The sequence below is a fragment of the Micromys minutus genome, assembly GCF_963924665.1.
Source record: "Micromys minutus genome assembly, chromosome: 1".
In the NCBI taxonomy this organism is placed as follows: domain Eukaryota; kingdom Metazoa; phylum Chordata; class Mammalia; order Rodentia; family Muridae; genus Micromys; species Micromys minutus.
The window spans coordinates 104041515-104054445 of NC_137969.1; the positions used below are offsets into that span (position 1 = coordinate 104041515).

General features: G+C 36.7%; 2 protein-coding genes across 2 annotated transcripts in view; one reads left to right on the forward strand and one right to left on the reverse strand.

Annotated features, from left to right (window-relative positions):
• Positions 1 to 12931, forward strand: part of CENPP (centromere protein P) — a gene marked incomplete at both ends in the record, with an annotated part of 175073 nt that overhangs the window by 47937 nt on the left and 114205 nt on the right. The window lies entirely within an intron of this gene.
• Positions 6449 to 8803, reverse strand: OMD (osteomodulin; the record flags this gene model as incomplete). The annotated part of the gene is made up of 2 exons (XM_080926356.1): positions 6449 to 6906; positions 7864 to 8803. The coding sequence occupies 2 exons, from the start codon at positions 8801 to 8803 to the stop codon at positions 6575 to 6577; spliced, it is 1272 nt and encodes a 423-aa protein (XP_080782482.1). The 3' UTR covers positions 6449 to 6574.

The window sequence follows — 12931 nt, forward strand, 5'->3', positions numbered from 1 at the left end:
CTGGGTTCAGTTCTCTGAAAGGAATAAGAAATCACTAGAGAAAGTTCAACCAATGCTTGTGGCTGACCTCGGACAGAGTTCCAAATAAAAACCAGGAACAGAGATGCTGGAACAGAGTCTAGAGTATGCTTTTGTTGAACTGACTCTTCAGGTGATTAATCCTGCATAACCTAAACCCTTATCTTAAATCCTGTAAGTGGTCTTTCTGGCATGGTTAATCTATCCCCAAAACTATTGTGTGTGACTAGTCTCATCCAAAACAAACAACAAAAGTAACATAATCACTTCTGGTAAGATAAAGCCAAGTTCAGCCACTCTTTAGGGGAAGCCAAAGAAAGCCCTTATATATAGTTCCCCATAGAATTTTCCATTTCAGAAAGAAATGTTACATTCTGGTAAAACATTCCTTAACTTTTTCTCTATTAAATGTGAAAGCTGCTGAATGCTTTAGAATAGACATATTATCCTGTAAGAATTTACTTTGTGACATTTGTTTAGGTAACCCTGCTGCAGTACCCTTGATGCTGTAGAGGGACTTTATTTTTTAAGGGTACCTCATGGATCTGTGTTCTTTCCTCCTATTGTTTGTCAGCAGTAGGCAACTAAAAATGTGCCGAGTGGAATTGAATCTCCAGGCTAGTGTGCAACTCAGTTCATAGAGTGTTTTCCTAATATTCAAGAAGCCATGAGTTCCATTGCCATCCATGCAGAAGATGGGTATGGTGACACCCATATGTAATCTTAGTGCTTGTGGCATGGACACGTAAGGATCAGAAGTTCAAGGTCACACACAACTTAGTGAGTTCTAAGCTAGCCAAACTATTTGAGACTTGCTCTTAAAAACAAATGCCAGGCTTGCCATTAATCCCAAAATGCAGGAGACCAACATGGGCAGATCTGTTGGAGCCAGTTTGATCTACATAGCTCTAGGCCAGTCAAGACCACATAGTGAGATCTTATCTAAATAAAAAAAAAAAAGAAAGGAAGGAAGAAAAGAAAGAAAAGAAAAAGAGGTAAAAAGGAAATTGAGTTAAAGAACTAAGGGGATCCTGGAAAGAGGAAGCAGGAAGAGAGTTAGGGAGAGACAGACAAACGCAGAAAATATACTAACAGAAACCATGTGGTGACTTAAATATGCTTGGCCCAGGGAGTGGCACTTTTAGGAGGTGTGACCTTGTTGGAATAGGTGTGTGGCCTTGTTGGAAGAAGTGTATCTGTATAGGGTGGGTTGGTTTTGAGATCCTCCTCCTAGCTCCCTGAAAAATAGTCTTCTGGTTGCCTTCAGAACAAGGTGTAGAACTCTCAACTCCTCCAGTGCCATGCCTACCTGGATACTGCCATGCTTCCTACTATGTTGATAATGAGCAAAACCTCTGAACCTGTAAGCCAGCCCTAGTTAAATGTCCTTTATAAGAGTTGCCTTGGTCATGGTGTCTCTCCATAGCAATGGAAACCCTAACAAAGATAAAGCATAACTACTTATTTGCTGTTTTCTCCATCTTCAATATCATCATCTGACTTCATAGGAAATGGTGGTTTAAGAGTCAGAATGCTTCTCTGAGGTCTAAGCTATGATTACCTACTCTGTCTATCCCCTTTCAAGTTTATGTGATGGATAAACTTGCCTGCATGTGTATCTCTGTACCACCTACATGCTTGATACCCAAAGAGTCCAGAAGAAAGAGTCAGATCCCCTAGAATTATAGTTAAAGTCATGAGCCTCCATATGGTGTTGGGAATTGAACATGGAATTGAACAGAAGACTAACAAGTGCTTTTAACCATTAACCCATCCAAGGAGGCTCAGTTTCTATACCTATTTAACTATATACTAATTATTATAAAGTTCTTTGGCCTCTGTATTGTTGACACTTTGGGTGTGACTGATAGTTCTTTGTTTTGGGCTATTTTATGTGCACTGAGTATGTTTGTAAGTACCTTGTCTCCTTACTCATTAGATGCAAGTAACAGTAACCCTCAGTTGAAAACCCAAACTGCTAAATATCAGTGATGGTAGAGTCTGTCTTTAATCCCAGCGCTTGGGAGGCAGAGCCAGGTAAATTTGTTGATATTGTTTGTTTAATTCTATGCTAGCCAAGGCTACATAATGAGAGCCTGTCTCCAGAATTACAAAACAGGGGCTGGAGAGATGCCGCAGTGCTTAAGAGCACTGACTATGTTCTTCGAGAGATCCTGAGTTCAAATCCCAGCAATCACATGGTGGCTCACAACCATCTGTATTGGGATCCAATGCCATAGTCATATATTCATATACATTAAATTAATAAATGTTTTAAAACTATTAAAAATTCTAAAGAAACTTTTGGAAAAGAAGTTACAAAACAAAACAAAAGCCTTAAAAAATAAAAACAAAACTAAAAGCTAGGTAACACCTAGCTTTGCACTATAGTTGTCAGATGGGTGAACAAATTTTTGCAGCTATGGTTTAGTAGTTAAGAGTACTTACTGCTCTTCCAGGGGACCTAAATCGGGATCCTAATGTGGTCACCATCTGAACACTTGCAGTGATGGAAGAGGCTGTGTCTAACAGTGCTAGTTATACCAACTAAGTTACTGCTCCTGGGCATGCAGTCATGGAGGGTGCTGGAGGGTGCAAGGATGTGGGACTTTGAGCCCTTGTAGTCTCATCTTGTTTCCAGCTGCTCTTTTACTTAATTTCCAGGATTTGGAAGGAAGAAACATGTGTTTAGAATCAGGAAACCAGGATTTTAGTTCTAGCCATCCTTGGGGACGTAGGAATTGCTTATAACATAAAAAGTCTATAGAAGAGATGAGGATTTTTTTTCTTTCTTCCTTTTATGGTTTCGTCCCTCCTGGAGCTGGTTAAATGTGTTATGTGATATACATGCATCTGTATTTTAGCTTAGTAGTATTAAATTGAGGAATAAGTTAAAAAATCTGTGCAAGTAATATTTACTACACACAGGCTACATATTTTCAAATGATAGCATTTGAGCATATTTCTGAAGGATCTTTTATTTTCATTTCCTTTCTAAAAGCTAAATGTGTTTATTTTTGTTGACTAATCTTAGAATTTTGCTGTGATATGTATGTTTTCTTACTTCTTACAAAGCAGTTTTAAGATCTGTATATATTAAATTTGGATATATCTATATCTTCCCCCATCCTCATAATGAGTAGATAGATGTTGGTAGGTTTTTTTCCTGTTATAACTACCAAGTCAATTGATAAAGGTAACTACTGTCCTATAGAAAGTAAAGAAAATAATTCATTAGTTTCTCTGAGGAAAAGCTTTGAAGTTTTTATTTCTTTGTGTTTACTGAGAAATTCTTCGATTTCTTTGAGTTCACTGTGTCATTTCTAAGTACTACTAATGATAAATGTTTGTAGACCTACATCCTCTTGGTTTTGAGCAGGCAAGACTTTGTGACACAATTTTGGAGAAAGAAACCTGAGCAAGTTAAAGCTGTTTTTCATACTAGGTGGGAGGAGTTTGCCCTGTAGGGCAAAGGAGAAGCCTTATGAGGAGAGTGGAAGGAAGCCTGCTGTCTCTCCCTGGTGGGCCACCAGAAGTGGGATGAACTGTCTAAAATAATGACATTGCTTTTGTTTCTCACAGGATATTGGACTTAAGAACCTTAATGGAACCCCGAGTGTCTTCTGTCTTTTATCTTTTCTATGAGTACAGTGCTAGAAGGGTCTCAGATGCTGGCTCTGTTCTGTGTGGCCTCTGGTATGAGAAAGCCACTGCTAGCCAGACATGCTGAGGACGTTACTAATTCTGAATACCTGCAGTTCATGTGCCTCTATAGCCTCCACCAGCCTTACAAGAATTGTCTTTCTTAAAATTGAGGGCAGGTAAGGTTTTGAGTGGCTAAATAATCAATCATTTTAAGTTACCTACTGTAGAAGTGAAAATTTAAGGTTTTATCTCCATGTGTCTTATACCAAATTTTTTCAGCTGCCACATGTATAGTTTGGGTTTTTGTTATGGATAATTTTTAAAATTAAAGGTGTATTTTGTTAATTTAGAAGGAAATAAACAATCTTTAAATTTAACAAAATTGAGAATTTTCACTTTTTAACTGTGTAAGGGTTTAATTTCTACTTCTTTACATTATTCTATAATCTATAATCTACTTCTGCTAGTCAGTTTCTGCAATATCTCAATACCACTTCTTCCTGAAGTAGCTGCTTCACTAAGCCCATGCCAGAAGTTAGTTATGGTATCCATGGTTACCTGGTTTATTGTTCCTGTCTCTTCAGCATTTTGTTTGTTTATTTCTTGTGTTAGGGTAAGTTGTGTGATTTTCTTTTTTAAGAAAAATATTTTGTTCAACTAATTCCCATTCACTGCAATTCATCTTTTTAAAGTGTAAAAATTCAGTATTTTAATATATTCAGGTTTTTATTTAATAATTCAATAATTTTAGAAAACTTTATTACTTGTAAAGAAAACCCTGTTATCAGTTCTTTTTTGAGATAGGGTCTAGCCCTTGGGAGTCTCAAACTTGCTGTATCTGAACTTCTAAACTTCCTACATCTGCCCTCCACTCTCGAGCGCTGGGATCACACAGTTTTGTGCCAACGCTCCCAGCTATTGATAGCCTCTCTTTGAATCATAAATAATGCTACTATGGTCTCAGGCAGACTTTGGTGTGACCCTGTGTTGAGTCTCTTGGGCATGTACCTGGAAGCAGGAATGTTGATTCATACCCAACTGAAGTTTCCAAATTGCTGCATCATTTTCTTATCAACTGTGTGAGGGCACCAATCTTTGTTTCCTCACCAGTATTTGTTATTTGCTGGGTTTTTTTTTTTTTTTTTTTTTTTTTTTTTTTTTTTTTTTTTGGTTGATGCTATTGTGGTTCCTGTTTACATTTCTTTAATGGCTCTTTTTAAATTTTAAAATGATAGATGTTAGAAAAATAGGCTGATCTTGCTAATTTTTTAACACTCACAGTATCACATTTTTACTCTTATGAATAATTGCATTCATAACCCCATTTTGAAATTTCAGAAGAATCAACTGGCTTGTGTCACAGGGATTTCTAGCTCATGTCACTAGTAGTTGACTCTTGGACTTCACTCTTTTTGTCCCAGTTGCTCTTTGTGATTCCTTATCTCTCACTGCTCACCTTCACTACTTTACTTGATGTGGATGTTTAAATAGTGGATGGAGTTTTGTTTATGTTTACTATGCATTGTCAGCTTTGCATTTGTGGGCAGGTGAGTGTTTTCTTCTGGCAATGTTAGCAACCTACTCAAACTAGAAAAAGACAATAGAGGCTTCTCAGTACTCAGAGGTTTGAACAAATACATCCAAATTATAGTGTGCACATCTGTTAATTGTACCTTGTCTGAAATTTTATCATGTGTTTTTAGAGTCCTTGTACTGGCATACCCAGATTTGTATTTGTTTCTTTCTTATCACAAGTTTTAGTAAGCATCAATGTCTGGTAAATAAAAGAATCCATCATAGCAGTTATAATATTTACCTTAAGGCTTACTTAAAAATACTTTTAAAATGAACTGAAGAACATAAGTAATACATTCTCACACTTCTGAAAATGCAAGGAGGTTATAGCTCAGTCTTGTGCACAGTCACTAGTAAAGAGTGGCCTTAGGCTTGACAGCCAGGCGTGGCATGTTCAAGGCTCTACTTCTAGTTGTATCTCATGATTCACGTAATTTGTTCGATCTGGTCCTCTGAGAGAAGAGCACTATGTTCTGCAAATTTTTGCTTTAGATCTCAGGATGGTAACTCAAAAGGTCAAACATTCCATCTGAGCGCTGAACCAGGGACACACATCTTATTAGAAATACAAGTGTATCATGCACCTTTAGTCTCTTCACTCAGGAGGAAGAGGTACAGCCAGGTCTACAGATTTAGTTCCAGGACAACTAGGACTACACAGAGAAACCCTGTCTCAACAACAACAAAAGAAGTAAGAATGGAGAGAGGTGGGGGGGGGGGAGGGATACAATAGTGAAAGCCACTAAAGTGATCTTTCTTGAGTGAAAGGCTACTGTTAAGTCATCATTCCCCCATTTTCTTGTGTCTTCTTCAGATGAAGAGGACAGCTGTTGTCTTCACAGTCAGTGTTACTTGCTTGATCATCCCTAGTAAAAACATCCATGCTGGAAATGGCATGCTTAGAGGATTTTATGTAAATTATCATTGTCATTGTCAGGAACACACATGTCAGCACACATGTGGCCAGAGGAAAACTTGACAACCTGCAGGAGTTGGGTCTCTCTACCCAAAGTCATGAGGCTTGGTAGTAACTGCTTTATCTGCTGAACCTTCTCTTTGGCCCTTACGTGTTTTTGCATGATAACAGTTCTAAGTTAAAGAATATACAAAGCCATTTGAGCTTAGTTTTTTTTTATTCCCACTTACCATTCTATTTTATATTTCTTAAGAATTGCATCATTTTTAGTATGCGCTAAGCCTATGAAATAAAGCCATTCTCACCAAAATCTTAAATGCAGTTCTGATCTTTATACTAACGTACTTCTAGATATATTATTATGAGCCGTTGTATTTATATTTGTAATTAGTAAGGCTTTATGGAGTCATAAATATGTACCTATATACTATCTTGCCACTCTTGCATTTCATAGTAATGAGAATTAAAGTGCTCTTCTGTTACTTCTTGACCCTCAAGAGTGTTGTCTTGACTGTCGTGGTCCTCTTCCTCTTCCTCATCTTGATAGCTCCTGAAAACTTGGGTCTTCAGTTGTATTGTTTCACCATTAGTGCTCCTCTGCTCACCATAATAAATACTGTGTATACGAGGGAAACAGAAGAAGATATATGAACTTATTGGTTCTTTCAGCTTATTTTGGTCCACACGAAGGTATGTTAAATGGTGAGGGTGTAGTGGATCAGGAGAAGGACACATCATTGTCACATTGATGCCTGAAAAATACAAGTCAAAAGTTTATTCTGCATATGGTAGTCATAATTCCAGGTTGGGTTTTGTTACATGAAATATAATTTATTATAGTAATTATAGATGGAGTTAGATTTCATTACTTTTGGAGTTATGTTTAATTATTTTTATATAAATTAAAATAAATGAAGTAAAACTTGCGTTTCATATCACCAAAATAAATATGAACACATTGGCTTTACTGATTGTATAAGTAATATATGCGTGCTTCCTAATAGAAGCAATCTTATTTAAAGATTTATTTATTTATTTTATGTATATGAGTACACTGTCACTGTCTTCAGACACACCAGAAGAGGGCTTCGGATCCTGTTACAGATGGTTATGAGCCACCATGTGGTTGCTGGGAATTGAACTCAGAACCTCTGGAAGAGCAGTCAGTGCTCTTAATAGCTGAGCCATCTCTCCAGCCCAGCAATCTTATTTAAAAAGAAAAGAATAAAAAAAAAATTGCTACTACCCAGGATTATAAGTTTTCAGATGATCTCTAGTACTGCTTTTTAATAATAGTCAAGGTGGTAAAATTAAATAGAAAAGTTGATAAAAGTAATAGCACTCCTTTTCACCAGGCCACTGTCTGCCTTCTCCTTAGCCATCCTCAGAGCAAACCTTTTCATCACTATGTAACGCATAGATTACTAACAATTCATTCTTTATAAAGAGTCAGAATACCACTCTCTCATCTGCCATGTTGATGAATGGCCTTTAATCTCAGCATTAGGGAGGCAGAGGCAGATGGATACAACTATTAGTATGAGGACAAGCCTGATCTACATAGCAAGTTCCAGGGCAGCCAAGGCTACACAGAGAAACCCTGGCTCAACATGCATACACCACAAAAAAAAAACAAAACAAACAAACAAAAAAACCAGTCAAAATACCATTCTTGTTCTTTTAAAAAAAAATGCAAAAATTTTACATACTTTCTATTTCGTTATTTTGTAGGTAGAGATGTTCCAAATTCCTGGGAATGTAGAATGCTTGCTTCAATTTATTGTGTCCAACATTGAGTTCTATAAGATTGGAAAGATTAAAGATGTCATATGGAATGTCTGCCAGTTTGTTGTGTGATATTCTTAGAGCATGAAGCTTTGGAAGTCTGTCAAAATAATTGTCTGGTATAGATGAAATTGAATTATTTTCTAAAGATAAATACATAAGTGATGGAGGCAATCCAGGAGGCATTGATTCTAATCTGTTATTACATAGGTTAAGCTGCATTAACTTTTCCATTTTGGAAAGATTTTTCTCTTTTAACATCGAATCAGAAAGAAAATTATAGCAGAGGTCAAGCATAGTCACGTTGACCAGCCCATCCATGGCATTTGTTGGAAGTGTAGCGATTTCATTATAACCAAGAAGGAGTCTTTCCAGAGATTTAGGAAGAGGAAATGGAAACTCTTCTAAGTTATTGTGTTCTAGATGAAGTTGTTGTAGATTTGGAAGTTTAGCAAACACACCATAATCAATCTTTTGAGATTTAATTTTGTTGTGGCTAAGGTTAATTTCTCTAAGATGAGTTGCATTGATGAATGAATTTGCAGTCACAGCTTCAATATCATTGAACTGAAGGTTGAGTTGCCGAATGTGCATTGGAATATTTGGGATAGTCTTGAGTTTACGATTGTCACAGTACATTGATGTTGGAAAGTTAGATGGACAGAAGCACTCCTTAGCACAACCTAAACTATTCTGATAAAAGGGAACTCCATATTCAATATTTTGATGAAATTGGAATTCTGGCTCATAATCCTCATTTGGCTCTTGGTCATAATCTTCATCCCATTGGTAAACTTCATACTGGCAGTATACTCTAACTCCAAAACAGAAGAGAAGGACATATATTGGACTTAAAAAGCCCATGTTCTTTTCTTGTCCTATTGCAACGAGAAAAGCGATTAATACTCAGAATAATTCTTATATAAATTGACACATATAAAATATATTAGGTTGATGCCTATATATTGCAAAATATCCAGGAAGTATGGGCAAAGCTCAAACCACTCTAGTATTCCCTCCACTATAAATGCTGGGCATTCTTGTCAGCCATTTCTTAATTAATAGTGTTTGCTACCTATGGGAACAGTTAAAGAATTTTGCCTGTTAAACTTTTATTAAACAAAACTCTTGTTTCCTACTACTCTGTTACTGAAATTCTATCCTTGTTCATTAAAAGAACACTTTTTTATGTGGTAACTTATTTAGAAAACACTTGTCTTTTTTTTCCTTCCTGTTTTCTGCCTAAGCCTATGTATATTTTCAATTTTTTTTCTTAAAAATATTTATATTATGCAAAGTTTCTATTTCTTTTAGATGAATATTGTCATGTTCTCTCCCTGACTTTCTCTGTTCACTGTTTTCTGTGCTCACTTTCTCACTCCTCTCTCTCCCTCATCCCACCGTCTTCTCTTCCTTCTATTCTTCCTTCCATACTCAGACCCCAGGTTGGCCTCAAGCTTGCTTTTTATTTAGGTGAGATTGGCCTGAAACTCAAGAGTATTACCATGGCTTTGAATATTTTTTACTTATGGTTTGGATTATATGTATTAAGATGCCACTGTCCTTGTCTCCTAGGAGTGTGAAATCTAAGGAAGGCTGAGAGATACACAGTGCATGTGGCTGAAGGATGCTGTATTGTCAGATCGTAGGGGAAGGCTTCACAGATAATTAACAGTTGTTTCTGCTGAAAGGAGAAGGGTGGAGTATATTGTAAACAAGGATTTTGAAGACTTAAATTTCATTTCTTTCATTTAACAATTCTGCCTCTTGCATAATTTTTAATTAAGAAATAAGAATTGCCATGTCATTCCCAGTGTGCATCTGTTTTCCTACCTGCTGTCTGAGGTGTGAGCTCTCAGGTGGACACTTTGCATGTCCTAAGCTTATATACTTTCAATGTGGCAAATATTTTTAAACGATGTAGGAGACTTAGGGACACAGCTACCATATTTCTAGTCTTAGATACATTGAATGTAATAAATCATTTTAAAATAGTTGCTTGTAAGTGGTCAATTAAAAGATTTTACATGAAAAAAAAAAGAAATAAGAATTGCAGTTTCTGGACATATGCACACGCTTATACTCTCGAGTGCTTAGGGGGAAGATCATAGAGACTAAAAGTTGGAGACCAGTAGTACTACATACAATAAGATGCCTCCTCAAAAGAATCATGTGAAATTTGTTAATAATACGAAATTATAGTTAAAGTATGCCTTGCCTCACGTGTGTGTGCACACACATGTACATGTGAAGTCTGGAAGACAACCTCAGGCATCATTCATCAGGCACATCTACCTTTTATTTTTTTTAGACAAGAGTTTCTCGTTGTGTAGGCTGGCCAGCTAGCCAGTAAATCACAGAGACTGCCCATCTCTGCCTCCCAGGTACTAAGCTTACAAGTGTTATCTCCACACCTGGTTTTGTTTTATTTTTTAACATGGAACCAACTCAGAACTGGGGTCCTTTTGCTTGCAAAGTAAGTAAGGATTTTGCTGTCAGGGCTATCTCTCAAGCTGCATATCTTGCCTTCTTTATGTTACATGCTTATCTTGTGTCTAGTACTTTGTTTATCTCGCCTAGAAGGTAAACACTGTTGTTGGTGGTGGTGGTGGTCTCACTGTACTACTAAGATGGTCTGCACCTCCTAATGTTCAGGCAGTCTTTACTGCTTCAGCCTTCTGAGTTAGGATGACATGAGATTTTCATGCAAAAGTTTTAGCAAATTGAAAGCTGCTGTCCAATTGAAATGAGAATTATTTAAGGCTTTTTTTTTTTTTTTTTTTTTTAAATTTCCCCAGAGACCTTTTTTTTTTCCACTCTTCTCATCAAGGGTTTTAGGAGAGAATGAACAAGTGTCCTAACATCACAGTGTGTTAATGAAATAATTTACATTTTCGTCTAGAATGCTACTCCTGTTTTTCACCATTTGTATAACTGAGAAAAGTTAATCATTTCTCTGACAGAACTCCATTTGTTCTTTTTTCTTCCATGTTTTTGTCTGTGTTATTCCTATGCACTCAAGTCCTGGGCCTGCTAATTACCAGAGGTCATATTCTGAATTTTAAACAACCCATACTCGGACCATATCTTCAGTAGTACCTCCAACTACAGGTAGTTCCTGAGTTCCAGGGGAGTCTAATGTTATGTGGATGCTACAGGTTTTTTGTTGTCTCATCCATCCTTCCTTACACACAGTTCATTGTTCTCGTTTCTCCTTTGCACACTCCCTGAGTTATCTGAGTCCTTTACATTTGGCAAATGGCTTTTTCCTCCCTAGGCTCATTCTGACTCACACAGCTAAATATGAAGAAGGAAAAACAGAACCAAGCTGACTGGGCTCATTCTCAGTTCTTGGCTGCTACCTTAAGTATGGCATGGCTGTACTTCCTTAGTCCACCCCCTTTCCCTCTGCCAAGACTCCTGGGTTTTTTGCCTCCTTTCTTTTCTCAAGGCTGCAAAACATCATTTTTTGGCATTCTTTTAGGATGATTACCTTGCTTTTTAAAAAGTATTAAATAATTATTTGTACTAGTATATTGTATTTACTCGTATCTATAGGAAAGTACCAAATTGAAATGCTTTGATCTCTTTAATAATAAGTGATGTTGTGGTGGTATTGGTGTTGGTGCTGGTGCTAGTGCTGGAGGGGTTTAAGTCTAGCAAATCTAAATAAGTGTATCAATTGTTCTTTCTTTACTATATAATTCAGGAAGGACATAGCATAGGAACTGTGCTTTGAAGAACTCTTAGAATTCCATGTAAATGAAGTAAGGAAGTCTATTTCCAACTAAAGAGATAAGTAACAGCATAAAAGAAGTGTGAAGTGCCTAGAAATAATAACTGTTCAACAATCCAGAACCTAGGAGTCGAAATTTCTAAGGAATTTGCACTCTGCTATTGAATTCCTAATTACTTGTAGTTTAATTGGATTACTTAAGGTTATATTTTTTAAAATTGTTTACATCTATCTGCAAAACAATGTGCTGTTTTTTGGGAACACAGAAATAAAGAGAAAATAAAATCAGGGCTTCTTCTTTGTAAAGAGAAAATAGTTTAGAAGAAGAGACCAACACTGCAAAATGAACCATAACTAAATGGGGATAGTTAGTGTTGCAGGACCAGGTCTCAACCCTCCTGGTATAAACATCCTTTGAACCAGACTTTGGCACTTTAGGAGAAATGTATTTGAAAAATCTTATACATTTTACTTGAAAATTTTTAAGGATTTTACTATACTTGCTATAGTGATTTTTTAAAGCATTTTGCTACTTTGTTTCAGTCCAAATACAGCCACTAGAATTAGATTCTAAGAGGCTGAGAGCCAAGAAGCAGAGCTGGTCTGTGGCACCAAGCCAGGCCACAGAGGTCGCTAAAGTTCTGTCGCACTTGCTCACAAGCATCCACTCTGTCTTAATTTTATTCTTGTATTAAGACCATTAGCAGTCATCAACAGCAACCTTACGATTTAGAATTAGAATCTGTTGTTCAGGAGTTTGAGACCTTTGAAGAAAAGGAAATCTTGATAATACCTTGTGGCAGCTTATCTTAAGATCAAAAACTCATAACAAAGGCCTCTGATGATAAAAAAGATTCATGTTGTCTTCTTCTGGTCTTTGTAAACCCTTGAGGAAGATTTCCTTGGAGGGCAATCCTTTCATTTACTAGTCTTCCTCTCCTCCCCTGTGATACCTCTTTCCTTTAGTGATTTTACTTCATTTTAACCAATGAGTCTCTTCTTAGTCATCACTGAGCATATTTGGTTACTTTTGTTTCCATATTCTACAATTTATGCCCTGTTCCTTGTAATATAACTCGGAGACATCAGAGTAACTCACTGTCAGTCATCTCATTTCCCAATCTCTAACTTTTAACAAAGCCTCAGTGCTGTGCGCTTGTTCTAAGTAGTCAAAAATCTGTGGAATGAATGACATAAGAAGTCACTGGTTAGCAGTGCCTTTCTCTGTTAATGTTGATTTCTCTAGGCATTTCACC